The 21,830-nt window shown below is 34.7% G+C and overlaps 1 protein-coding gene across 1 annotated transcript in view; it reads left to right on the top strand.

Annotated features, from left to right (window-relative positions):
* The window catches only part of mspo (M-spondin), a 163,916-nt gene that overhangs the window by 136,388 nt on the left and 5,698 nt on the right, over window positions 1-21,830 (top strand). The window contains exons 3-4 of the mRNA XM_073957373.1: window positions 897-1,118; window positions 16,876-17,105. Of these exons, the coding sequence (XP_073813474.1) occupies window positions 897-1,118; window positions 16,876-17,105 (452 nt within the window). The remainder of the gene's footprint in view (window positions 1-896; window positions 1,119-16,875; window positions 17,106-21,830) is intronic.

Below are 21,830 nucleotides of genomic sequence, written 5' to 3'. Positions count from 1 at the left end.
TCTTAGGCCACGAAACGTGGATTTTTTAAAAAATTTTTCTGGCCTCATTTAGGCCACAAAACGTGGATTTTTTAAAGAATTTTTGTGGCCTCCTCTTAGGCCACAAAACGTGGCTTTTTTAAAGGGTTTTTCTGGTCTCCTCTTTGGCCACAAAACGTGGATTTTTAAAGAATTTTTCTGGCATCCTCTTTGGCCACAAACCGTAGATTTTTAAAGAATTTTTCTGGCCGCATCTGCGGCCACAAAACGTGGATTTTTTTAAAGAGTTTTTGTGGCTCCCTTTGGGCCACAAAACGTGGATTTTTTGACGAATTTTTGTGGCCTCCCTTTGGGCCACAAAACGTGGATTTTCTTAAAGAATTTTTCTGGCCTCCTCTTAGGCCACCAAACGTGGATTTTTTTAAGAATTTTTTCTAGCTTCCTCTTAGGCCGCAAAACGTGGATTTTTTAAAGAATTTTTCTGGCCTTGTCTTAGGCCGCAAAACGTGGATTTTTAAAGAATTTCTCTGGCCTCCTCTTAGGCCACAAAACGTAGATTTTTTAAAGATTTTTTCTGGCCCCTCGTGGGTTTTTTATGGCCTCGTTTAATACCACAAAACGTGGATTTTTTAAAGAATTTCTCTGTCCTCCACGTGGGCCACAACACGTAACTTTTTGAAGAATTGTTGTGGGCTCCTCTTAGGCCAAAAAAACGTGGATTTTTTAAAGAATTTTCAAGAACTACTCGAGAATTTTTGTGATCTCCTGTAAGGATTTAAAAAATCGTTGTAAAACACATTCTTGTCTTCTGTCAATTTTTTCTTTAATTTAGGTTGTGTTGTGCCTGAGGGTAAACCCTTTATTCTGATTTTAAATAAATTCAATTAATAAATCTTCTCTTTTTCTTCCAATTTCAGCTTTGCGTTGGTGGCTCCTGGATTGATACCGTCACCGTTGAAATGGACCCCTTGGATGCTGGCACTGACAATGGTTTCACCTTTACCGCTCCCAATTGGCCAACATCGCCACAGGGTGTCATCTATCGTATTACATCACGTTATCCAGCACATCCGGCGGGTAGTTTCTTCTATCCGAAAAGTAAACGTTTACCGCCCATGGCGACATTTCAATTTATTAAGGTAAGTAGCTATGTGTGATTGAGTGTTTGTATCCCTATATAAACATGTAAAGTACAATGTGCGTATGTCGTCAGTCACTCGCCCTTCCAGTACGAGTAAAAGCATATCTATGTTAAGTGCTCTCATATGTCAAAAGCACTCTTCAACTTTAAGTATTTTCGCATATTTGCCTGTTAGGCACCTCCTTGGCAATTTAGGGCAAGCAATCTCAACAACATAATTAGTTACAAATTAGCAACACTTCCGTTTGGGAGGTGCTTTGGGTTCTTTTTGCGCCCCCTCTCTCTGTTGCCTCGTACCGTTTGGAGTAAAATGTTATCGTATTCCCCATTTGTTGCCTTTTGCTTACTTCGTCGAAGAAGAATATTAACAACATCATTAAAAATTACTAATGATTCATTAACATGAAATCATGTTTCATGTTCCTCTTTATTTTTCGGTTCGGAAATTTTATTTTGCTTCGAGGCAAGTGGAAAAAAAGTTTTGCCAAATAAGGAAAACGAAGCAAATTTTAATAATCATGAATTGCAAAGTTTTGGCGCACAGTTTTTTTGCAGAAGCATATGTAGAGAAAGATACCCAAGAAATTTTACAAGAGGTTATGCTTTGAGATGACTGAAATCTATTCTTCAGAATTCATAGGGAATGGCCGAAAGCAAACAAGGATGTTTAAGGAAGTAATAGGGTGCATAATCCTTTTTTCTGTTCTTTTTTACTCATAGTATTCTTCACATTTTTCTTTCTACCTCTTAGGTTCCTTCCCCCACCCATTTCCCTTTTCGCATACATTCTTTACCATTTATGCTTGTTGTCATCATCATCATTTGTGAGTTATTTCATTATAAATCATGTCAAAATCTGTTACATGGCAAAGCCATTGTGTAGCCGGTAAAACTCATTATGTTCAACTGAAGGAAATATAAAGCATTAACTAGAACAACAACAATATTATCTAACTGCCATGCCATCCATCCACCCATTCCTTTGCCGCCATTCACCATTGAAATCCTAACCAAGTAAAAAAACCCCTAAGCAAACATTGAATATTTTTTTTGCCAAGCCAACATTACAACAACTCATTTATTTAGCCATCATGTTAACCAGAAATGGGGTGTTTGAAACAAAAAGTAGGAAAAAATCTGAAATTTCCTCTTAATTATATTTGAAATGAAAATTTGTACCTCATTTACGTGAACTGATTTCTGGTTTTGTTTTTTCTCTCTCTACTTTTTTCCATGAAGTTCAGTTTGTTTTGAATTTCATGAAAAAGTAGACCACCACCACCAGTGGCAACATAAATGTGGCTGCCACAACGCACACACAAACTAACATAAATACATATTTATTTCCACTCACGCACATATGAATGTATGCAAGTCACAAATTATTCAGTGAAATAAGAGGTGGACGTGTTTTTTTTCTCCTCTAGGTTTGAATGAAAAGCAAAAAAAAACCGACAGGAAATATTTAAACGGAAGCAAAACGAAAGCATTTACTAAAACACAAATCATGTTTTTTGTTGCTGTTGTGTTTTTCCGTTTAGTTATTTCAAAAGTGCCATGAAATAAAAATTAATTTAAATTTATGAGGGGAGAATTTTCAAATTGGAATGGAAGGAGAAGAGGGGACATTATGAAAGGAACTTTCGTTTTTGTATGAGAATATCTTCAGTTTTGCTTTAGAACAAGACGTACTGGAGCTTGCATGTATATCTTCTTGATAAACCTGCTAAAACTTTTAATATATTGGAATGACTTACTGAACTACTTAATGCCTACTAATTTCTACTATGAGATGGCACGCTCCAGACATTATTTTCAAATATGGCAAAAATACCCTCAGTAGAACTTCTCAACCAATGTCGTCGTAAGACATACCATTCGGATTAAACTGTAAAAAGTAGGTCCCATGTCATTAAGCTAATATACATGGGGGTGCACTCATTGATATAAGAGAAGTCTCCCTATGTGCCTTCTGGAAAACATTTTATTACATAGAATATTAAAATCTTCTCTTATTCATTTCACAGACGACCATGAGGTCTCCTAATAGAAGATTTTCTGACCCCTTTTAAAACATACCCGACTTCCTAAATCCTTAAAAAAAAGTCACGGACAGAACTTCTGGAATTCTATAAGAAAACCTACTTGTCTTCTATTGTCTATAAAAGAGGTCTTCTGTTGTCTATAAAAGACCTCGAAAGGTCTTCTGTTGCCAACAGGCGACTTCAAGAGGCCTTCTGTTGCCTACAGACGACTTCAAGAGGTTTTCTGCTGCCTAAAGACGACTTCGAAAGGTCTCATTTGCCACATGAGGTTCTCAGATGCCCATAGAAGCCCTCAAGAGGTCTTCTTTTCCCTATAGAAGATTTCAAGACCTCAAGAGGTCTTCTGTTGCCTATAGAAGACCTCGAGAGGTCTTCTGTTGCCTACAGACGACTTCAAGAGGTCTTCTGTTGCCTTAAGACGACTTCGAGGGGTCTCCGTTTCCTATAGTAAACCACAAGAGGTTCTCTGTTGTCTACAGACGACTTCAAGAGGTCTTCTGTTGGATAAAGAAGACTTCGAAAGATCTCATTTGCCACAAGAGGTTCTCTGATGCCCCTAGAAGCCCTCATGAGGTTTTCTTTTCCCTATAGAAGACTTCAAGATCTCAAGAGGTCTTCTGTTGCCCTAAGACGACTTCGAGGGATCTCAGTTGCCAATAGTGAACCACAAGAGGTTCTGTGTTGTCTACAGACGATTTGAAGAGGTCTTCTGTTGCCTAAGGACGACTTCGGAAAGTCTCATTTGCCACAAGAGGTTCTCAGATGCCCATAGAAGTCCTTAAGAGGTCTTCATTTCCCTATAGAAGACTTCAAGATGTCTTCTGTTGCCAACAGACAACTTCAAGAGGTCTTCTGTTGCCAATAGACAACTTCAAGAGGTCTTCTGTTGCCCACAGACGACTTCAAGAGGTCTTCTGTTGCCTAAAGACGACTTCAAAAGGTCTCATTTGCCACATGAGGTTGTCAGATGCCCATAGAAGCCGTCAAGAGGTCTTGTTTTTCTTATAGAAGATTTAAAGACCTCAAGAGGTCTTCTGTTGCCAAGAGACAACTTCACGAGATCTTCTGTTGCCTACAAATGACTTCAAGAGGTTTTCTGCTGCCTAAAGACGACTTCTAAAGGTCTCATTTCCCACATGACGTTCTCAGATGCCCATAGAAGCCCTCAAGAGGTCTTCTTTCCCTATAGAAGACTTCAAGACCTCAAGAGGTCTTCTGTTGCCTAAAGAAGACCTCGAGAGGTCTTCTGTTGCCAACAGACGACTTCGAGGGGTCTCCGTTGTCTATAGTAAACCACAAGAGGTTCTCTGTTGTCTACAGACGACTTCAAGAGGTCTTCTGTTAAATAAAGAAGACTTTGAAAGATCTCATTTGCCACAAGAGGTTCTCTGATGCCCATAGAAGCCCTCAAGAGGTCTTCTTTTCCCTATAGAAGACTTCAAGATCTCAAGAGGTCTTCTGTTGCCTATAGAAGACCTCAAGAGGTCTTCTGTTGCCAACAGACAACCTCAAGAGGTCTTCTGTTGCCTACAGACGACTTCAAGAGGTCTTCTGTTGCCTGAAGACGACTTCGAAAGGACTTATTTGCACATGAGGTTGTCAGATGCCCATAGAAGCCGTCAATATGTCTTCGTCTCCTTATAGAAGATTTCAAGACGTCTCCTGCTGTCTATGGAAGGCTTACAGGGGTCTTCTATTGAGTATAGAAGACCTCTAAGGGTATTCTGTTGCCTATAGAAGACCTCTAGAGGTCTTCTGATGCGTATAGAAGACCTCGAGAGGTCTTTTGTTGCCAACAAACGACTTTAGGTCTTCTGTTGCCTACAGATAACTTCAAGAGGTTTCCTGCTGCCTAAAGACGACTTCGAAAGGTCTCATTTGCCACATGAGGTTCTCAGATGCCCATAGAAGCCTTCAAGAGGTCTTCTTTTCGCTATGGAAGACTTCAAGAGGCCTTCTGATGCCTATAGAAGAGCTCGAGAGGTCTTCTGTTGCCAACAGACGACTTCGAAAAGTCTCATTTGCCACAAGAGGTTCTCTGATGCCCATAGAAGCCCTCAAGAGGTTTTCTTTTCCCTATAGAAGACTTCAAGATCTCAAGAGGTCTTCTGTTGCCTTAAGACGACTTCGAGGGGTCTCAGTTGCCAATAGTGAACCACAAGAGGTTCTGTGTTGTCTACCGACGACTTGAAGAGGTCTTCTGTTGCCTAAAGACGACTTCGAAAAGTCTCATTTGCCACAAGAGGTTCTCAGATGCCCATAGAAGTCCTCAAGAGGTCTTCATTTCCCTATAGAAGACTTCAAGAGGTCTTCTGCTGTCTAGAAGTCCTCCAGGGGTTTTCTGTTTCTTTTGTTGCCCTAAGACGATATCGAGAGGTCTCCGTTGCCTAAAGTAAGTCACAAGAGGTTCTCTGCTATCTATGGAAGACCTCAAGAGGTTTTCGGTTGCCTAAAGCTGACTTCGAAAGATCTCATTTGCCACATGGGGTTCTCAGATGCCCATAGAAAGCCTCAAGAGGTCTTCTTTTCTTTATAGAAGATTTCAAGACCTCTTCTGTTGCCCACAGACGACTTCAAGAGGTCTTCTGTTGCCTAAAGACGACTTCAAAAGGTCTCATTTGCCACATGAGGTTGTCAGATGCCCATAGAAGCCGTCAAGATGTCTTCTTTTCCTTATAGAAGATTTCAAGATGTCTCCTGCTGTCTATGGAAGGCTTACAGGCGACTTCTGTTGCCTATAGAAGACCTTGAAAGGTATTCTGTTGCCTATAGAAGACCTCTAAAGGTATTCTGTTGCCTATAGAAGACCTCCAGAGGTCTTCTGTTGCCTATAGAAGACCTCTACAGGTCTTATGTTATCTTAAGACGACTTCGAGAGGTCTTCGTTGCCTATAGAAAACCCAAAAGGTTCTCTATTGCCTACAGACGACTTCAAGAGGTCTTCGGGTGCCTAAAGACGACTTCGAAATGTCTCATTTGCCACAAGAGGCTCTCTGATGCCCATGGAAGCCCTCAAGAGGTCTTTTTTTCCCTATAGAAGACTTCAAGAGGCCTTCTGATGCCTATAGAAGACCTCGAGAGGTCTTTTGTTGCCAACAAACGACTTTAAGAGTTCTTCTGTTGCCTACATATGACTTCAAGAGGTTTTCTGCTGCCTAAAGACGACTTCGAAAGTTCTCATTTGCCACATGAGGTTCTCAGATGCCCATAGAAGCCCTCAAGAGGTCTTCTTTTCCCTATAGAAGACTTTAAGAGGCCTTCTGATGCCTATAGAAGACCTCTAAAGGTATTCTGTTGCCTATAGAAGACCTCTAAAGATATTCTGTTGCCTATAGAAGACCTCCAGAGGTCTTCTGTTGCCTATAGAAGACCTCTACAGGTCTTCTGTTGCCTTAAGACGACTTTGAGGGGTCTCCGTTGCCTTGAGACGACTTCGGGGTCTCCGTTACCAATAGTAAACCACAAGAGGTTCTCTGTTGTCTGTGAAAGACCTCAAGAGGTTTTCGGTTGCATAAAGATGACTTCGAAAGGTCTCATTTGCCACATGATTTTCTCAGATGCCCATAGAAACCTCAAGAGGTCTTCTTTTCTTATATAAGATCTCAAGACCTCAAGAGATCTTCTGTTGCCAAGAGAAAACTTCACGAGGTCTTCTGTTGCCTACAGACGACTTCAAGAGGTCTTCGGTTGCCTAAATACGACTTCGAAAGTTCTCATTTGCCACAATAGGTTCTCACATGCCCACAGAAGCCCTCAAGAGGCCTTCCTTTCCCTATAGAAGATTTCAAGACGTCTTCTGTTGTGTATAGAAGTCCTCCAGGGGTCTTCAGTTGCCTATAGAAGACCTCTAGAGGTCTTCCGTTGCCTTAATACGACATCGAGAGGTCACCGTTGCCTATAGTAAACCACAAGATGTTCTCTGCTGTCTATGGAAGGCCTCAAGAGGTATTCTGTTACCTAAAGACGACCTCGAAAGGTCTCATTTGCCACAAAAGATTCTCTGATGCCCATAGAAGCCCTCAAGAGGTCTTTTTTTCCGTTTAGAAGAATTCAGGAGGTCTTCTTTTCCCTATAGAAGACTTCAAGAGGTCTTATTTTCCCTATAGAAGACTTCAAGAGGTCTTCTGCTTCTTATAGAAGACCTCGAGGTGTCTTCTTTTCCCTATAGAAGACTTGAAGAGGTCTTCAATTCCCTTTGGAAGATTTCAAGAGTTCTTCTGTTCCCTAGAGAAGACTTCAATAGGTTTTGTGTTGTTTATGGAAGTCCTTAAGAGTTCTTTTTTTGCCTAAAGAAGGCCTCTAGTGGTCTTATTAGGTCTTAAGCATTTTTTTTTGTATAAGAAGAGCTTTAATACTTCCATAAAAATAGCCTCTGTTCTTCCATACGAAGAACTGTTGTTTTTCTATAAGAAAAGCTTTCACTGTACGCTTTTCTAAAAGAAGACCGTTTGGCATTACATAAGAAGAAATTGTACCCTTCTATGAAAAAAAGCTTTTGCTTTTCTACACGAAGAGCTTTTGCTCTTCTATCTATTAAAAGGACCTCTCGCTTTTATTTAGCAAGAGTTGTTGCTCTCCTATTAGAAAAACATTTGCTCTTCTATTATAAGAAGAATTTTTGTTATTCTATAGGAAAAGCTTTTGATTTATAGAGTCTTCGGTCTTCCATTGGAAGAACTTTGCTTTTCTAAGCGAATAGCTTTAGCTCCTTTATCTATAAGAAAAACTTTCGCTCATATCTAAGAAAAGCTTTTGCTCTCTTATTGGAAGAGCGTTGACTTTTCTATAATAAGAAGAGGTATTGATATTCAATAGAAAGAGCATTTGATCTTATGAGTCTTTGATATTCCATGAGAAGAGCTTTGTTTTTCTATAACAAACGCTCGAACTTCTATAAGAAAACATGTCACGGTGCGCCTTAACTAAATTTAAATGAAAGGTGCTTACACCTGGGAAGTTTTTGCGGTTTCTGAAACTACAATTTTCATAGATGAGAAAAATCAAAAAAACAAAATCGCGGTCAAAATTCACGTTTTTAAGGCCTTTTTAGGTTTTCACGATTTTGCTTGGAAACCGCAAGCCCTATCGAAATAGGATTAAAGAAAATGTTGTAGCAGTGAAAATTCTCTTTCACCCCCTTCTCTAAGAAGAGTTTTGGATTCTCCATAAGAAGAGCTTTTGCTCTTCAATATAAGAAGAGGTTTTGTACTTCATATATATAAAAGGACAATTTGCACTTCTGTTGGTAGTATCTTTTTGGAAAAAATATACCTCCTATTTTTTTCCTCCTACGAGAATATGAAGAATAATGCTGCTGATTTTCTATGAAATTTGTTTTTGTTCTTTCTCTTTAGAAGAGCTTCTAGTTTTCTATGAGAAGAGCCTCGGGTCAACTATGAAATATATTTTAGTATGTTTTTTTATTTTATTATTTTTTATTTTTTTTTGGAATATCTTTTTTTTTTTTGGGAATATCTATCTTTATTTTCTGTGAGCAGAGTATCGGCTTTTCTTCTTCTGCGTTCATTAGAAGAGCTTCTGCTATTCTATGAAGATCGTGTCCATTCTTCTTCGATAAAAACTTCTGTTTATATTATTATTCTGCTCTTTGGGATTTTGAGATCATCCATAGGGAGGTCATTCAGAACAGAAAGACATTCTTGGGATCTTTTTGGAGAATTGCGCACCAGCGAGCCCTAACTGAGAGCAAGTGAACGTACCTTCTATGTAAACACACACTGTAATGTATGCCCACCTTCTATAAGTGAGGTGCCACCGTGGGCAATGTTAAGCACAACCGGCCTGAATACTGTATGATTGGCTTTGATTATCAGGATAGGCAACATTACAGTTTCATTTTGTAAAAAAATGTCTCTAAAGAAGCTCCTCATAATAATTATTAAATGTAAGTATTTTTTCAAAAGTAGGATACGGTAAAGTATCCTACACAGCCTAAATTGCCGCTAACTGTTTAAATTGGCCTTCCATATTACATTCCTCTGTGTTGCATACATTTTTACAGGCCTCTTGTTTTGGTTATTCCTTTTAAAAAGTTAACAAAACCCCAGAAATCCTTACATTGAAATCTGTGTTTAACATGCGGAAGAAAACAGAAAAGAACATGGAAACCCACTTACACACACACACCTTTCAGCAAAAGAAAAAGCAAACAAACTTCTTTTGAAATATGACATTAAAATCCATAATCCTATTCATGCCTGTAAAAGCTAACTGTGAAAATTCCTTTGTGAATTTACAGCTTGTTCTTCTTTGCAGTTATCCGAAAAACATTCCAATGTTCTTCACAATAATAAAAACAACCAAAGTAACAGAGATTTTTTCCAAAACAATTTATGCCAAAGACAGAAACGAACAAAAAGAAACGAAAGCAAGAGAAGAAGAAGAAAAAAATGTAAGAAAAGTTGTTGTTCATTTTCATCCTGGATGAATGGATAAAGGAATTTTTTAGTATTACAGAGATCCAGACACACACACACACAAGGTGATAACAATCGACAGCTCAGTAGGAGTAGGCCAATGCCAGAAAATACCCTGCTAAGATCAACAACAGAGCTGTTGTGGCTGCTGATGATGGTATTGAAGTTGACAATAATGACGATGATGGGTGGCATGTGTAAATTAGGCATGAATTGACAAAGATAATGGGAACGAGAAAAAACTCTTGTTTTTCCACACAAAATCCTCCCTTGAGGCATAAGGTGTTCTGTTCCGCCATAGAGATTTTGTTTTATTGATTCGCTCTCGCTCTACCTTTTGTAGTTTTCCACTTAATGAATTTTTATGGATTTGTTTCCACCTTTGCAATCAAAGGTGTTTATTATTTTAACATATTTTGTTTATAATAAAATGAATATTTCTGCTCTATTAAATTTTATGTTTCGTTTTCTAGTTTGCTGGGAATATGGCCTTTTTGAGGAAATAAATATTTATATACCATAGCCAAGAGAATCCGTAACCAAAGCTTAGACAAAAATAAATGTATTTCAAAGTTCATTCGTTCGTTTGTTATTTAGAAATTTAAAATTATTGTTTTATTTTATGCTTAATTTCCGTTACAATTTAGGCACCTGTAAGGCAATAAATTTAATTTCAATGAGCTGCTGGTTTTGCTTCCTAGGAGGAAGTAGGAGGCCATTCAAGTCTAAAAAAGAATGCTTGCAAATGTTACCGTCATGGTAATAACAATTTATTTAAATTATTATTGTAATATTAAAGTCAATATTATAATTTAGGTATTATTTAACATTTATACCCCAAAAGGGAGGTAAAGTCTAGATATAAAGAAGAAGACACTCATAACAAGACTGTTAAAATTAAACCTTACATATGGTCACAGATTTGTTTTAATGAGAAACCCTAACGAATATTTTCTATAGTCCCTTGTGTTGTATCTGCAGGTATATTTATATGAGCTCAATGATATGAGTCCTACTTTATATACCTGAGTCCGAAGGGCGTGTTTTAAGACCCCACAACATTACGTGAGGGGTATTTTTGGCACCCTTGAAAATGTGATTTTCTTGGCCAGGGAATCCAATACGGCCATACAGTGTGCAAGGCGTGACTGCGTACCATTGCACCAAGGTGGCACCCGGGCATGTGGTTATGGCGACCAAAATAAAAGAGAATAGGTTTTTAAAGCGCCCTTCGACTCGTCTATAAAGACGTGCTACAGCTCTTCTATAGAGACGTGCTTCAGCACGTCTATAATTAAAAAAATTACAAATGTTAAAAAACAATTAAAACTCCGTTTAAAATTAAAAAAATCTTTAAAAAATTGTTTTTTTTTTAACAAAATTCTTTAAAAATTAAGAATTTCCAAAAATTGAGAAAGTTATTTAAATAATTTTAAAAAATCTTAAATTCTTAATCCAGGTTTTGTTTAGAAAAAAATTTTAAAACTCTTCAAATTTAAAAAAATTACTGGTGCTTTATTACTATAATTTTATTATAATTTGTTATTATAATAAATATTTTAAATAAATAAATAAATAAATAAATAAATAAATAAAAAAATTAAACTTTTAACTTTTTAATTTGTCAAACAAAATCCTAAATTTTTGTTCTAATTTTCGTTCGTCTATATTTAAAAAAAATTACAAATGTTAAAAAAATAATTAAAATTCCGTTAAAAAATTAAAAAAAAAAAAACTTTAAAATATTGTTGTTAAAAAAACATTCATTAAATAATTTAAAAAAAATCCTTAATTTTTAAACCTGGTTTTGTTTAGAATAATTTTTTAAAACTAATTAAAAAAATAATTTGTTAAGCCACGTTTTGTTTTAAAAAGTTTATCAACATTATTTAATCGTTATTTTGTCAAACAAAATCCTTAGTTATACCCTCAGCATTTATGCTAACGAGGGTATACACATTTTCATACGGGCAAAATATGCCTCATCGAAATAATGGTTTTAGAACCCAAGTATGTTTGGACGAAATGTGTTTCAGACAATTTGGAGTCGATTGAGCAATGTCCGTTGTTTTAGCAACTTGTATTTACTGCTCCCCATACGACGGTACAAGTTTTATCAGGGGTAAGTCCATACTTCCTGAGAAAATAGCCTGAAAGTTGCACAAAACTCCTATGACACCCTGTGAGGTGGTTGGAGCGCAAGATAAGACTCGAACGGATCTGCCGATTCGGTCCAAAATTTGGTCTTAGTAATATTTTGTCCAAACATAGTTTAAGTTCGAAGTTAAGACATATCGGTCCACTCCTTCAAGTACCTCCCCAACAAAATTTCAAAAATGTTCGGAAAAATTGTTTGTACGGTAATTCTTGAAGGGAGTGGCCGAATTGGTCCATACTTTACACATCCTAATATATCTACCAGATATAGATCAGGTACAAATATTTGTCCACTCCATCCGGTACCTCCCACACAAAATTTCGGATAAGTTCACTTTAAGACCTGATATCGAATCACTTTGATTTTTATTGAAGCAACTTGCACTCGTTGCCTCAATTTCAATAGTAAAAGTTTTTTTAGGGGCAAGTCCATACTTCTTGAGCAAACGGCACGAAGAGTGTAAAGACCCCCTACGGCACCATATGTTGTGGCTGGAGATCGACTTCCATAACGGTCAATGTCGATCCATTTCTTTTAGTTTCTCCTCCACAAAACTTTTGATCTTTAAGCCTAATCAACATCTTTTCCGGTTCAAACGCCCAAAATTTTTAAACCCCCTAAATACTTACGTATTTTAGGAAAAAATTGTTTCAATATACACAGGCTGAGGGTATATCTCTGTCGGCAAAGCCGACTGATACATTTTACTTGTTTTTGTTCTAATTTTCTAAAATCTTTAAATTGTTTTAAAAACTTTAATTTCTTAAACCATCTTTTGTTTTAAAAAAAATCTTATTTTTTTAATCCTTAATTTTTTTTGAAAAATTCTTTAAATTTTATTTGTAAATCTTAATTGTTTTTAATTTGTATTTCTTTACCCACGTTTTGTTATGACAAATTCTTTAGTTTTTAATCGTTAATTTTTTTAAAAATTTTTAATTTTGTTTTTTTTAATAGTCCAATCTTTAGTTTTTTTAAATTATTTTTGTGTTTTTTTTTAAATCGGAATTTTTTTAAATCTTTACTTGTGTTTTGAAAAATTCTTTAAATTTAATTTTTAAATATATTTTTTTTAATTTATGTTTGCCCATGTTTTGTTTTAGTTTTCAAAAATTGAATATGTTATTTAAATAATTAAAAAAATCTTTAATGTTTAAACCAGATTTTGTTTAGAAAAATATTTTAAAACTCTTCAAATTTAAAAAAAAATATTTTTTAAGCCACGTTTTGTTTAAAAAAATTGTTCAACAATATTTAAGCGTTAATTTCTCAAACGGGATCCTTAATTTTTGTTCTAATTTTCGTTAGTCTATATTTAAAAAAATTTACATATGTTAAATAATAATTAAAACTCCGTTAAAAAATTAAAAAAAATAATCTTAAAAAAACTATACAAAATCTTTAAAAAATTGTTAAAAAAAAATCTTTAAAAACTTAAAAATTTTCAAAAATTGAAAAAGTTATTTAAATAAAATTAAAAAAATCTTTAATGTTTAAAGCAGGTTTTTTTAGATTTTTTTTTAAATTCTTCAAATTAAAGCCACGCTTTGTTTTAACAAATTCTTCAACATTATTTAATCGTTAATATGTCAAACAAAATCCTTAATTTTTGTTCTACTTTTCTAAAATCTTTAAATTGTTTTAAAAACTGTAATTTTTTAAACCACCTTTGTTTTAAAAAATTCTTATTTTTTAATTGATAATTTTTTTTTTTGAAAAATTCTTTAAATTTTATTTTTAAATTTTAATTTTTTTAATTTTTATTTTTTACCCACGTTTTGTTATAACAAATTCTTTAGATTTTAATGATTATTTTTTTAAAAAATCTTTAATTTTGTTTATTTCTTAAATAGTCCAATCTTTATTTTTTTAATTTTTTTTTGTTTAAAAATCGTACATTTTTGTAAATCTTTAATTTTGTATTGAAAAATTCTTTAAATTTCATTTTAAAATCGTTTTTTTTTAATTTGTTTTACCCACGTTTTTTCCTTTCCTTCCTTAGTTTTTTAAATCTTTTTCTAAAAGTTCCACGTTTTGTTTTGCAAAATTCAATTTTATAATTTTAAAAACTTTTTGTAATAAGCCAAGGTTTTGTTCAAAAAAAAACAGCTGTAAAAAATTTACGTTGAAAAAAATTCTTTAAAGAAATTAATATTTTTTCTAAAAAGTCTTTGAAAAATACACGCCTATTTTAATTTATTCAAAAAATCTGTTTAAATCTCTTTAAAAAAGTCCACGTTTTGTTTTGAAACAAACAAATCTTTAAAACATTTTTAAACCTTTTTTAAGTCTACATTTGGCTTTAAAAAATCGTAAAAAAAATTTAAAACTTTTCTAACATCCACGTTTTGTTTAGAAAAAAATCTATGAAAAATCTGTAAAAATCCTAGAAAAAATTCCGTAAAAAAATTACGTTTTGTTTTCAAAAAATTCATTAAAATATCCACGTTTTATTTTGATTTTTTATCTTGAATTTTTTTAAAGTTATGTATATTTTTTTAATTCCAAGTTTTGTTTTCATAAAGTTCTTTAAAAATCCACGGTTTTTTCAAACAAAAAATCATTAAAAAATTTACTCTTTGTTTTGAAAAAATCTTTAAAAAAATAACAAATGCTTAAAATTCTTTAAATAATTCTTTAAAAATTGTTATAAAAAATCTTTAATTTTTTTAATCAGCATTCGTTTTGAATAATTCTGTAATATTAAAAAAAATTATTTGTCATAATTAATTAAATATTTTTTCAAATCTTCAAATTATTCTAATTCTTTCATTTTCATTTTTTAAAAATCCTCTCAAATTTTACATTTTGTTTAGAAAAAAATCTTTTTAAAAATTTGAAATAATTCTTTAAATAATTTTTTCAAATCAATAAAAATAAATTATTTTTTAACTTTTAAAGGCATTAATTTTTTTAACTTTAGCATTTTTCAAATCTATGTATATTTGTTTTTTTAGTCCATGTTTGGTCTTGAAAAATTCTATAAAAAACCACGGTTTCTTTAAAAAAAAAATCTATAAAAAATATACCCTTTGTTGTAAATAAATCTTAAAAAAAAATACTCTTTGTTTTGGAAAAATTTGTTAAAAACATCCACGTTTTGTTTTGAAAAAATAAAATGTTTGCTTTTAATCTTTAATTGTTTTTAATCATCTTGAAACATTTTTAAAAAAATGTATTCTTTGTTTTGAAAAAATCTTTATAAAATTTAAAAAAAAAATTAAAAATTCTTTAAATAGTTTTTATTCAAAATCTTTATTCTTGTTTAATCACGTCTTGTTTTGAACAATTCTTTAATCTTTGTCATTAATTAATTAAATATTTTTATACCCTCAGCCTTTAGGCTAGAACACTTTGATACGACAAAAACTGTGCCTCAGCAAAATAACGGTTTTAGACCCCAAGTATGTTTGGACGAAATTCGTTTCAGACAATTTGGAGTCGATTTAGCCATGTCTGTCTGTCTGGCTGGGGCGCACGATGACTCTCGAACGGATCAACCGATTCGAACCAAATTTTGGGCATCGTAATATTTTGCCCAAACTTAGTTTAACTTCGAAGATGGGCCATATCGGTCCAATCCTTCGGGTACCTCCCCGCAAAAGTTAAAAATTTTTCCGTAAAATGGTGTGAACGATAACTCTAGAAGGGACCAATTGATTTAGTCCAAACTTTGCACATCGTATTATTCGTTCCAGATATATATCGGACTCGAATACGGACTAAAACTCCTTCGGGTACCTCTCACACAAAATTCGGATAAAGTTAATTTTAAAAGCACCTCTCGGATCGTGTTGAATTTTTTTCAGTAGGTTGTCCTTGCGGCTCCCTTTACGGCGGTACAATTTTTTTCTTGCGCAAGTCCATACATCTTGAGATATTAGCCTAAAATCTCCAAGAAACACTGACGGCAGCAACCAAAATGGCAAATCCGCAAGATAATTCTTGCAGGGAGTTTCTGATTGGTACAGACTTTGCACATATTATTATTTCAGGTTAGGACATGGACTATATCGTTCCACTCCTTCGGGTACCTCCCACACAAAATTCGGAAAAAGTGAAGTTTAAGAGCTCAACTCGCATCGGTTTCGTTCTTTTCGGTAGATTGTTCTAGCGGCCCCATTTACAATGGTACAATTTTTTCCGGAATAAATCAATACTTCCTGAGATAATGGCCCAAAAGCTCTAAAACCCTATTGTGCAAGATAACTTTAAAACTCTTTCAAAAAATTTTTCCAAACTTTTTTTTGTCAGTGGTATATCTTTGTCAGCACAGTTGACTGATACTTTCTTACTTGTTTTTAAATCTTCAAATTAATTTTATATGTCTAATCTTCAATTTTGAAAAAATCTTTAAAAAATTTACTTTTTGTTTAAAAAAAATCTTTAAATAATTTTTATAAATAAAAATAAATTCTTTAGTTTTTTTTTAAATCTGATTGCTTAAGCTGAAGTATTCGATCTTTAAACTTTTTTAAAGTCATTAGATTTTTAACTTTAAATTTTTAATTTTTTTAATTTTCTTAAAAAAATCTTTTAATTTTTTTAAATCCTAATCTAAAAAAAAATTTAAAATCCTTATTAAAAAATATAAATAAAGATTTTTTTAAGTGCACGTTTTGTTTTGAAAAATTTTTCAAAAAATTACTTTTTTTTAAAAAAACATTCGTTTAAAATTTGCTAAAAAATCTTTTAAAAATCCAGGGTTTGTTTTGAAAAATTCTTTAAAAAAATCCTCATTTTTTGAAAAATTCTTTAAAAAATTACTTTTTTTGAAACAATTTGTTAAAAATCTATGGAAAAATCTATGGACACGTTTTGTTCTAAAAAAATCTTTTAAAAAAAATCAGGTTTTATTTTGAAAAATTCTATAAAAAATCTACATTTTGTTCTGTAAAAAAATCATTTCGTTTCGTTTTGAAAAAAATCTTAAAAATGCCCGTCCCATTTACAAATATTCTCTAAAATATTAATTTTATTAAAAAAAATCTTAAAATCTGTTTCGAAAATATTTGTTTAAAATATTAAATTTTGTTTTAAAAATTCTTTAAAATTATTTTTTTTAATTCTTCCTATTTCTAATTAATTATTATTTTTTTCTTCTTCTCTTTCCAGCTAAAAGAATACGAACTAAGCGAGGTGTTTAATTTCGCCGAAGATGATCGCAAATATGAGACCGTCAAGACACAAACGCATTTAGAAATGGAACACAATCATGTCGAAATGAATAACGAACTGTCGGCAACAATAGAACGAGAAAGGCAAAATGAGATTGAACCACAGCCCACAAGGGCATCGGAAAGAGATCGTATACGTTCGAAGCTGTTGGAGAAAATGAATCCAATGTGAGTATAACAAAAACACAAAAACATAACAACAATAACAAAAAGTCTACATGGAAAATAGTGTAACACTTAACAACACTGGTCGGTCTAATGGCCAAACACACTGTGCGCTCGTTGGGAAGTACCTTTTGAATGAAAGATATCAAAACAAAGTCGGGGTTTAAATGATAAGATAAACTGTTAGATATTATTTTTATCATAGTTGTGTGTGAAAATGAAATCACATCACGACAAACATAATTACCCACTGATTGATTTGTAATTAAATCCCAAAGATTTCCAAACACACATTTTTTGAAGTTCTTATCTGGCGGCCGAAAAGAAAAATAAAAACTTTTGTTGACTAATCAAAATGTGTGGTGGTCATTTGACGCATATTTTTGTTTGATGTGGGGAAAAAGTGTTAGTTTAAGAAGTGACTCGGTAGAACTTGGAGCACAGTTAGCTTGCTCTTTGTGGGAGCAGTTTTTAAATTTTTCTTCAGGCCTAAAGTCCTAGAATGCCGCCTCCAGGACGTCAAGGACGTGTTGGTGGTCCTCCACCACCATATGGTAGACCCGGACCACCGCCACCTGGTCCAGGTTGGGGTCCTCCACGACCTGGTCCACCACCACCAGGACCTGGTATTGGAGTTGGTGTTAATATCAATTTGGGTGCTCGACCTCCACCACCACCCGGGGTTGTTGTAGTCGGCGGTATGCCACCACCACCCCCAGCCGTTGTAGCCGTTGGAATGCCCCAGCCCCAGGCAACTCTTGTTGTGGGAGGACCTCCACCACCACCCAGACCTCAGGCCGTAGTCTATACCAGTGGTGGTTGTTGTACAATTTTATAAAACCAATTAACTTTAACGAGAATGTTGTATCAATAATTCATTTACAAAATAAATAATAACAAATAGTTAATAAATTTTATGTTAAGAGTTATCCTGTGATGTCCTGCCGCATGTGTGTTTGTGAAATCAAAAATATAAATTTAATAAAAAATTATCAATATAAATTAATTATTTTTTGTGGGTTAAAGAGAAATAAAATTCAATAAATAGGTCCAAAGGCAAACAGCATATTGGTCAAGGAACACCTTGGGCTCCAGGATAGGTTTTTGGAAATAAAAACAATATTCAAATGGTTCACAACGAAAACTTGACCATTATTGGCAAAGACCCCGTTCCGCATGTTAAAATGACTACCCAATGTTTGCTTTAAAGGCAAGCCCTTTGTAGTCTGTGCAAATAACACATGCAGAGTCCTGATAGAGGACCTGGCACATCCTCACGTTATATAAAAAAGCTAGGTTTATGATCAATTTCTCCTTCCTCTCTTCCATTTGGTCAAACTATTGTTAAAACAAAACCAAGCGAATAATGAAGAAGTAATAATTACCCCCCACACGCCCCTCGAAGGGAATGTAAAGTAAATTACAATGAAATTGAAATCAATTTCAAATCCCCCACAACATGTTGCGAAGAAAATTAAAAAATAACTGATTCAGAATGCATTCAAGTCATTTCATTTCCACATTTCAATATGTATGCATCAATGTGAGTGTGTGTGTGTGTGTGTGTGTGTGGAAGAAGAAGCAGAAGAACGCAAATGAAATTGGAAACCACCAACACACTTCATATGTCAGTCAATGCTAACAGCTAACATTGAGAACACATTTTTTGTAATTTCTGTTTCTAAACCAAAGAAAAGGGAAACAAAATTGAACTAAATTAGAATTTCCATAATACCAACACTCACACAGAAGATAGGTACCTTTTACACACACACATTTGTGGCCATTGGGTAAATGGAACAACCACATTCCTCAACAACAAAAACATAAAACACACAGACAATTACACAGAAACTGGTAGCAATGATATATCCCCTAAAAGCTACACCACCAAAACCACTTAGAATATCTGTCTTCCACACTCTCCCTGCCTCCCTCTTCTACGTAAAGCTATGGCATTGTAAAAATACATGTCAAATGGAAATTAACATGAATATGCATGTATTTTTGTGCAGTACAACAATAGTAATAGCAAAAACAAACAGTTCCAATTTCCCAAGCAGTATTAGTTTAAGTGGAATTTTTGTGCAGCAGCAACAGCGCACAAGACTTACAATGAATTCGGTTTGTTTACAAAACAAACACAAACTTACATAAATATATAACATACGAAAGTAAAGGTACAGGAAAAAGTTTATGAAAATGAAAGGAAAAGGCGCAGTAGAGAAATATAAACCACCTACAAGCGATATTTTATATAGAAATCTTAATTCAGCCAGGCTGAATGGAAGTTTTCCGAAAGGAAACCTCATTCAGCAAGGCTGAATTGAGGATTTCCCATGGAAACCTCTTATCAGCCGGGCTGAATTGAGGATTTCTATGGAAACCTCTATTCAGCCAGGCTGAATTGAGGATTTCCTATGGAAACCTCTTATCAGCCGGGCTGAATTGAGGATTTCCTATGGAAACCTCTTATCAGCCGGGCTGAATTGAGGATTTCCTATGGAAACTTCTATTCAGCCAGGCTGAATTGAAGTTTACCTACGGAAACTTCTATTCAGCCAGGCTGAATTGAAGTTTACCTAAGGAAACTTCTATTCAGCCAGGCTGAATTGAAGTTTACCTATGGAAACTTCTATTCAGCCAGGCTGAATTGAAGTTTACCTATGGAAACTTCTATTCAGCCAGGCTGAATTGAAGTTTACCTATGGAAACTTCTATTCAGCCAGGCTGAATTGAAGTTTACCTATGGAAACTTCTATTCAGCCAGGCTGAATTGAAGTTTACCTATGGAAACTTCTATTCAGCCAGGCTGAATTGAAGTTTACCTATGGAAACTTCTATTCAGCCAGGCTGAATTGAAGTTTACCTATGGAAACTTCTATTAAGCCAGGCTGAATTGAAGTTTACCTATGGAAACTTCTATTCAGCCAGGCTGAATTGAAGTTTACCTATGGAAACTTCTATTCAGCCAGGCTGAATTGAAGTTTACCTATGGAAACTTCTATTCAGCCAGGCTGAATTGAAGTTTACCTATGGAAACTTCTATTCAGCCAGGCTGAATTGAAGTTTACCTATGGAAACTTCTATTCAGCCAGGCTGAATTGAAGTTTACCTATGGAAACTTCTATTCAGCCAGGCTGAATTGAAGTTTACCTATGGAAACTTCTATTCAGCCAGGCTGAATTGAAGTTTACCTATGGAAACTTCTATTCAGCCAGGCTGAATTGAAGTTTACCTATGGAAACTTCTATTCAGCCAGGCTGAATTGAAGTTTACCTATGGAAACTTCTATTCAGCCAGGCTGAATTGAAGTTTACCTATGGAAACTTCTATTCAGCCAGGCTGAATTGAAGTTTACCTATGGAAACTTCTATTCAGCCAGGCTGAATTGAAGTTTACCTATGGAAACTTCTATTCAGCCAGGCTGAATTGAAGTTTACCTATGGAAACTTCTATTCAGCCAGGCTGAATTGAAGTTTACCTATGGAAACTTCTATTCAGCCAGGCTGAATTGAAGTTTACCTATGGAAACTTCTATTCAGCCAGGCTGAATTGAAGTTTACCTATGGAAACTTCTATTCAGCCAGGCTGAATTGAAGTTTACCTATGGAAACTTCTATTCAGCCAGGCTGAATTGAAGTTTTCCTGAAGGAAACCTCTATTCAGCCAGGCTGAATTGAAGTTTTCCTGAAGGAAACCTCTATTCAGCCAGGCTGAATTGAAGTTTTCCTGAAGGAAACCTCTATTCAGCCAGGCTGAATTGAAGTTTTCCTGAAGGAAACCTCTATTCAGCCAGGCTGAATTGAAGTTTTCCTGAAGGAAACCTCTATTCAGCCAGGCTGAATTGAAGTTTTCCTGAAGGAAACCCTTATTCAGCCAGGCTGAATTGAAGTTTTCCTGAAGGAAACCTCTATTCAGCCAGGCTGAATTGAAGTTTTCCTGAAGGAAACCTCTATTCAGCCAGGCTGAATTGAAGTTTTCCTGAAGGAAACCTCTATTCAGCCAGGCTGAATTGAAGTTTTCCTGAAGGAAACCTCTATTCAGCCAGGCTGAATTGAAGTTTTCCTGAAGGAAACCTCTATTCAGCCAGGCTGAATTGAAGTTTTCCTGAAGGAAACCTCTATTCAGCCAGGCTGAATTGAAGTTTTCCTGAAGGAAACCTCTATTCAGCCAGGCTGAATTGAAGTTTTCCTGAAGGAAACCTCTATTCAGCCAGGCTGAATTGAGGATTTCCAATGGAAAACTTCAATTCAGCAAGGAAACCTCTATTCAGCCAGGCTGAATTGAGGATTTCCTATGGAAACCTCTATTCAGCCAGGCTGAATTGAGGATTTCGTATGGAAACCTCTATTCAGCTAGGCTGAATTAAGGATTTCCTACGGAAACCTCTATTCAGCCAGGCTGAATTGAGGATTTCCTATGGAAACCTCTATTCAGCCAGGCTGAATTGAGGATTTCCTGAAGGAAACCTCTATTCAGCCAGGCTGAATTGAGGATTTCCAATGGAAACTTCCATTCAGCAAGGAAACCTCTATTCAGCTAGGCTCAATTGAGGATTTCCTATGGAAACCTCTATTCAGCCAGGCTGAATTGAGGATTTCCTATGGAAACCTCTATTCAGCCAGGCTGAATTGAGGATTTCCTATGGAAACCTCTATTCAGCCAGGCTGAATTGAGGATTTTCTTTGAAAACCTCTATTCAGCCAGGCTGAATTGAGGATTTCC

The sequence above is a fragment of the Musca autumnalis genome, unplaced genomic scaffold (assembly GCF_047663935.1).
Source record: "Musca autumnalis isolate F117 unplaced genomic scaffold, ASM4766393v1 scaffold_5, whole genome shotgun sequence".
NCBI lineage: Eukaryota > Metazoa > Arthropoda > Insecta > Diptera > Muscidae > Musca > Musca autumnalis.
The sequence above is the reverse complement of the archived record's forward strand: the minus strand, read 5'-3'. Positions and strand labels throughout refer to the sequence as shown.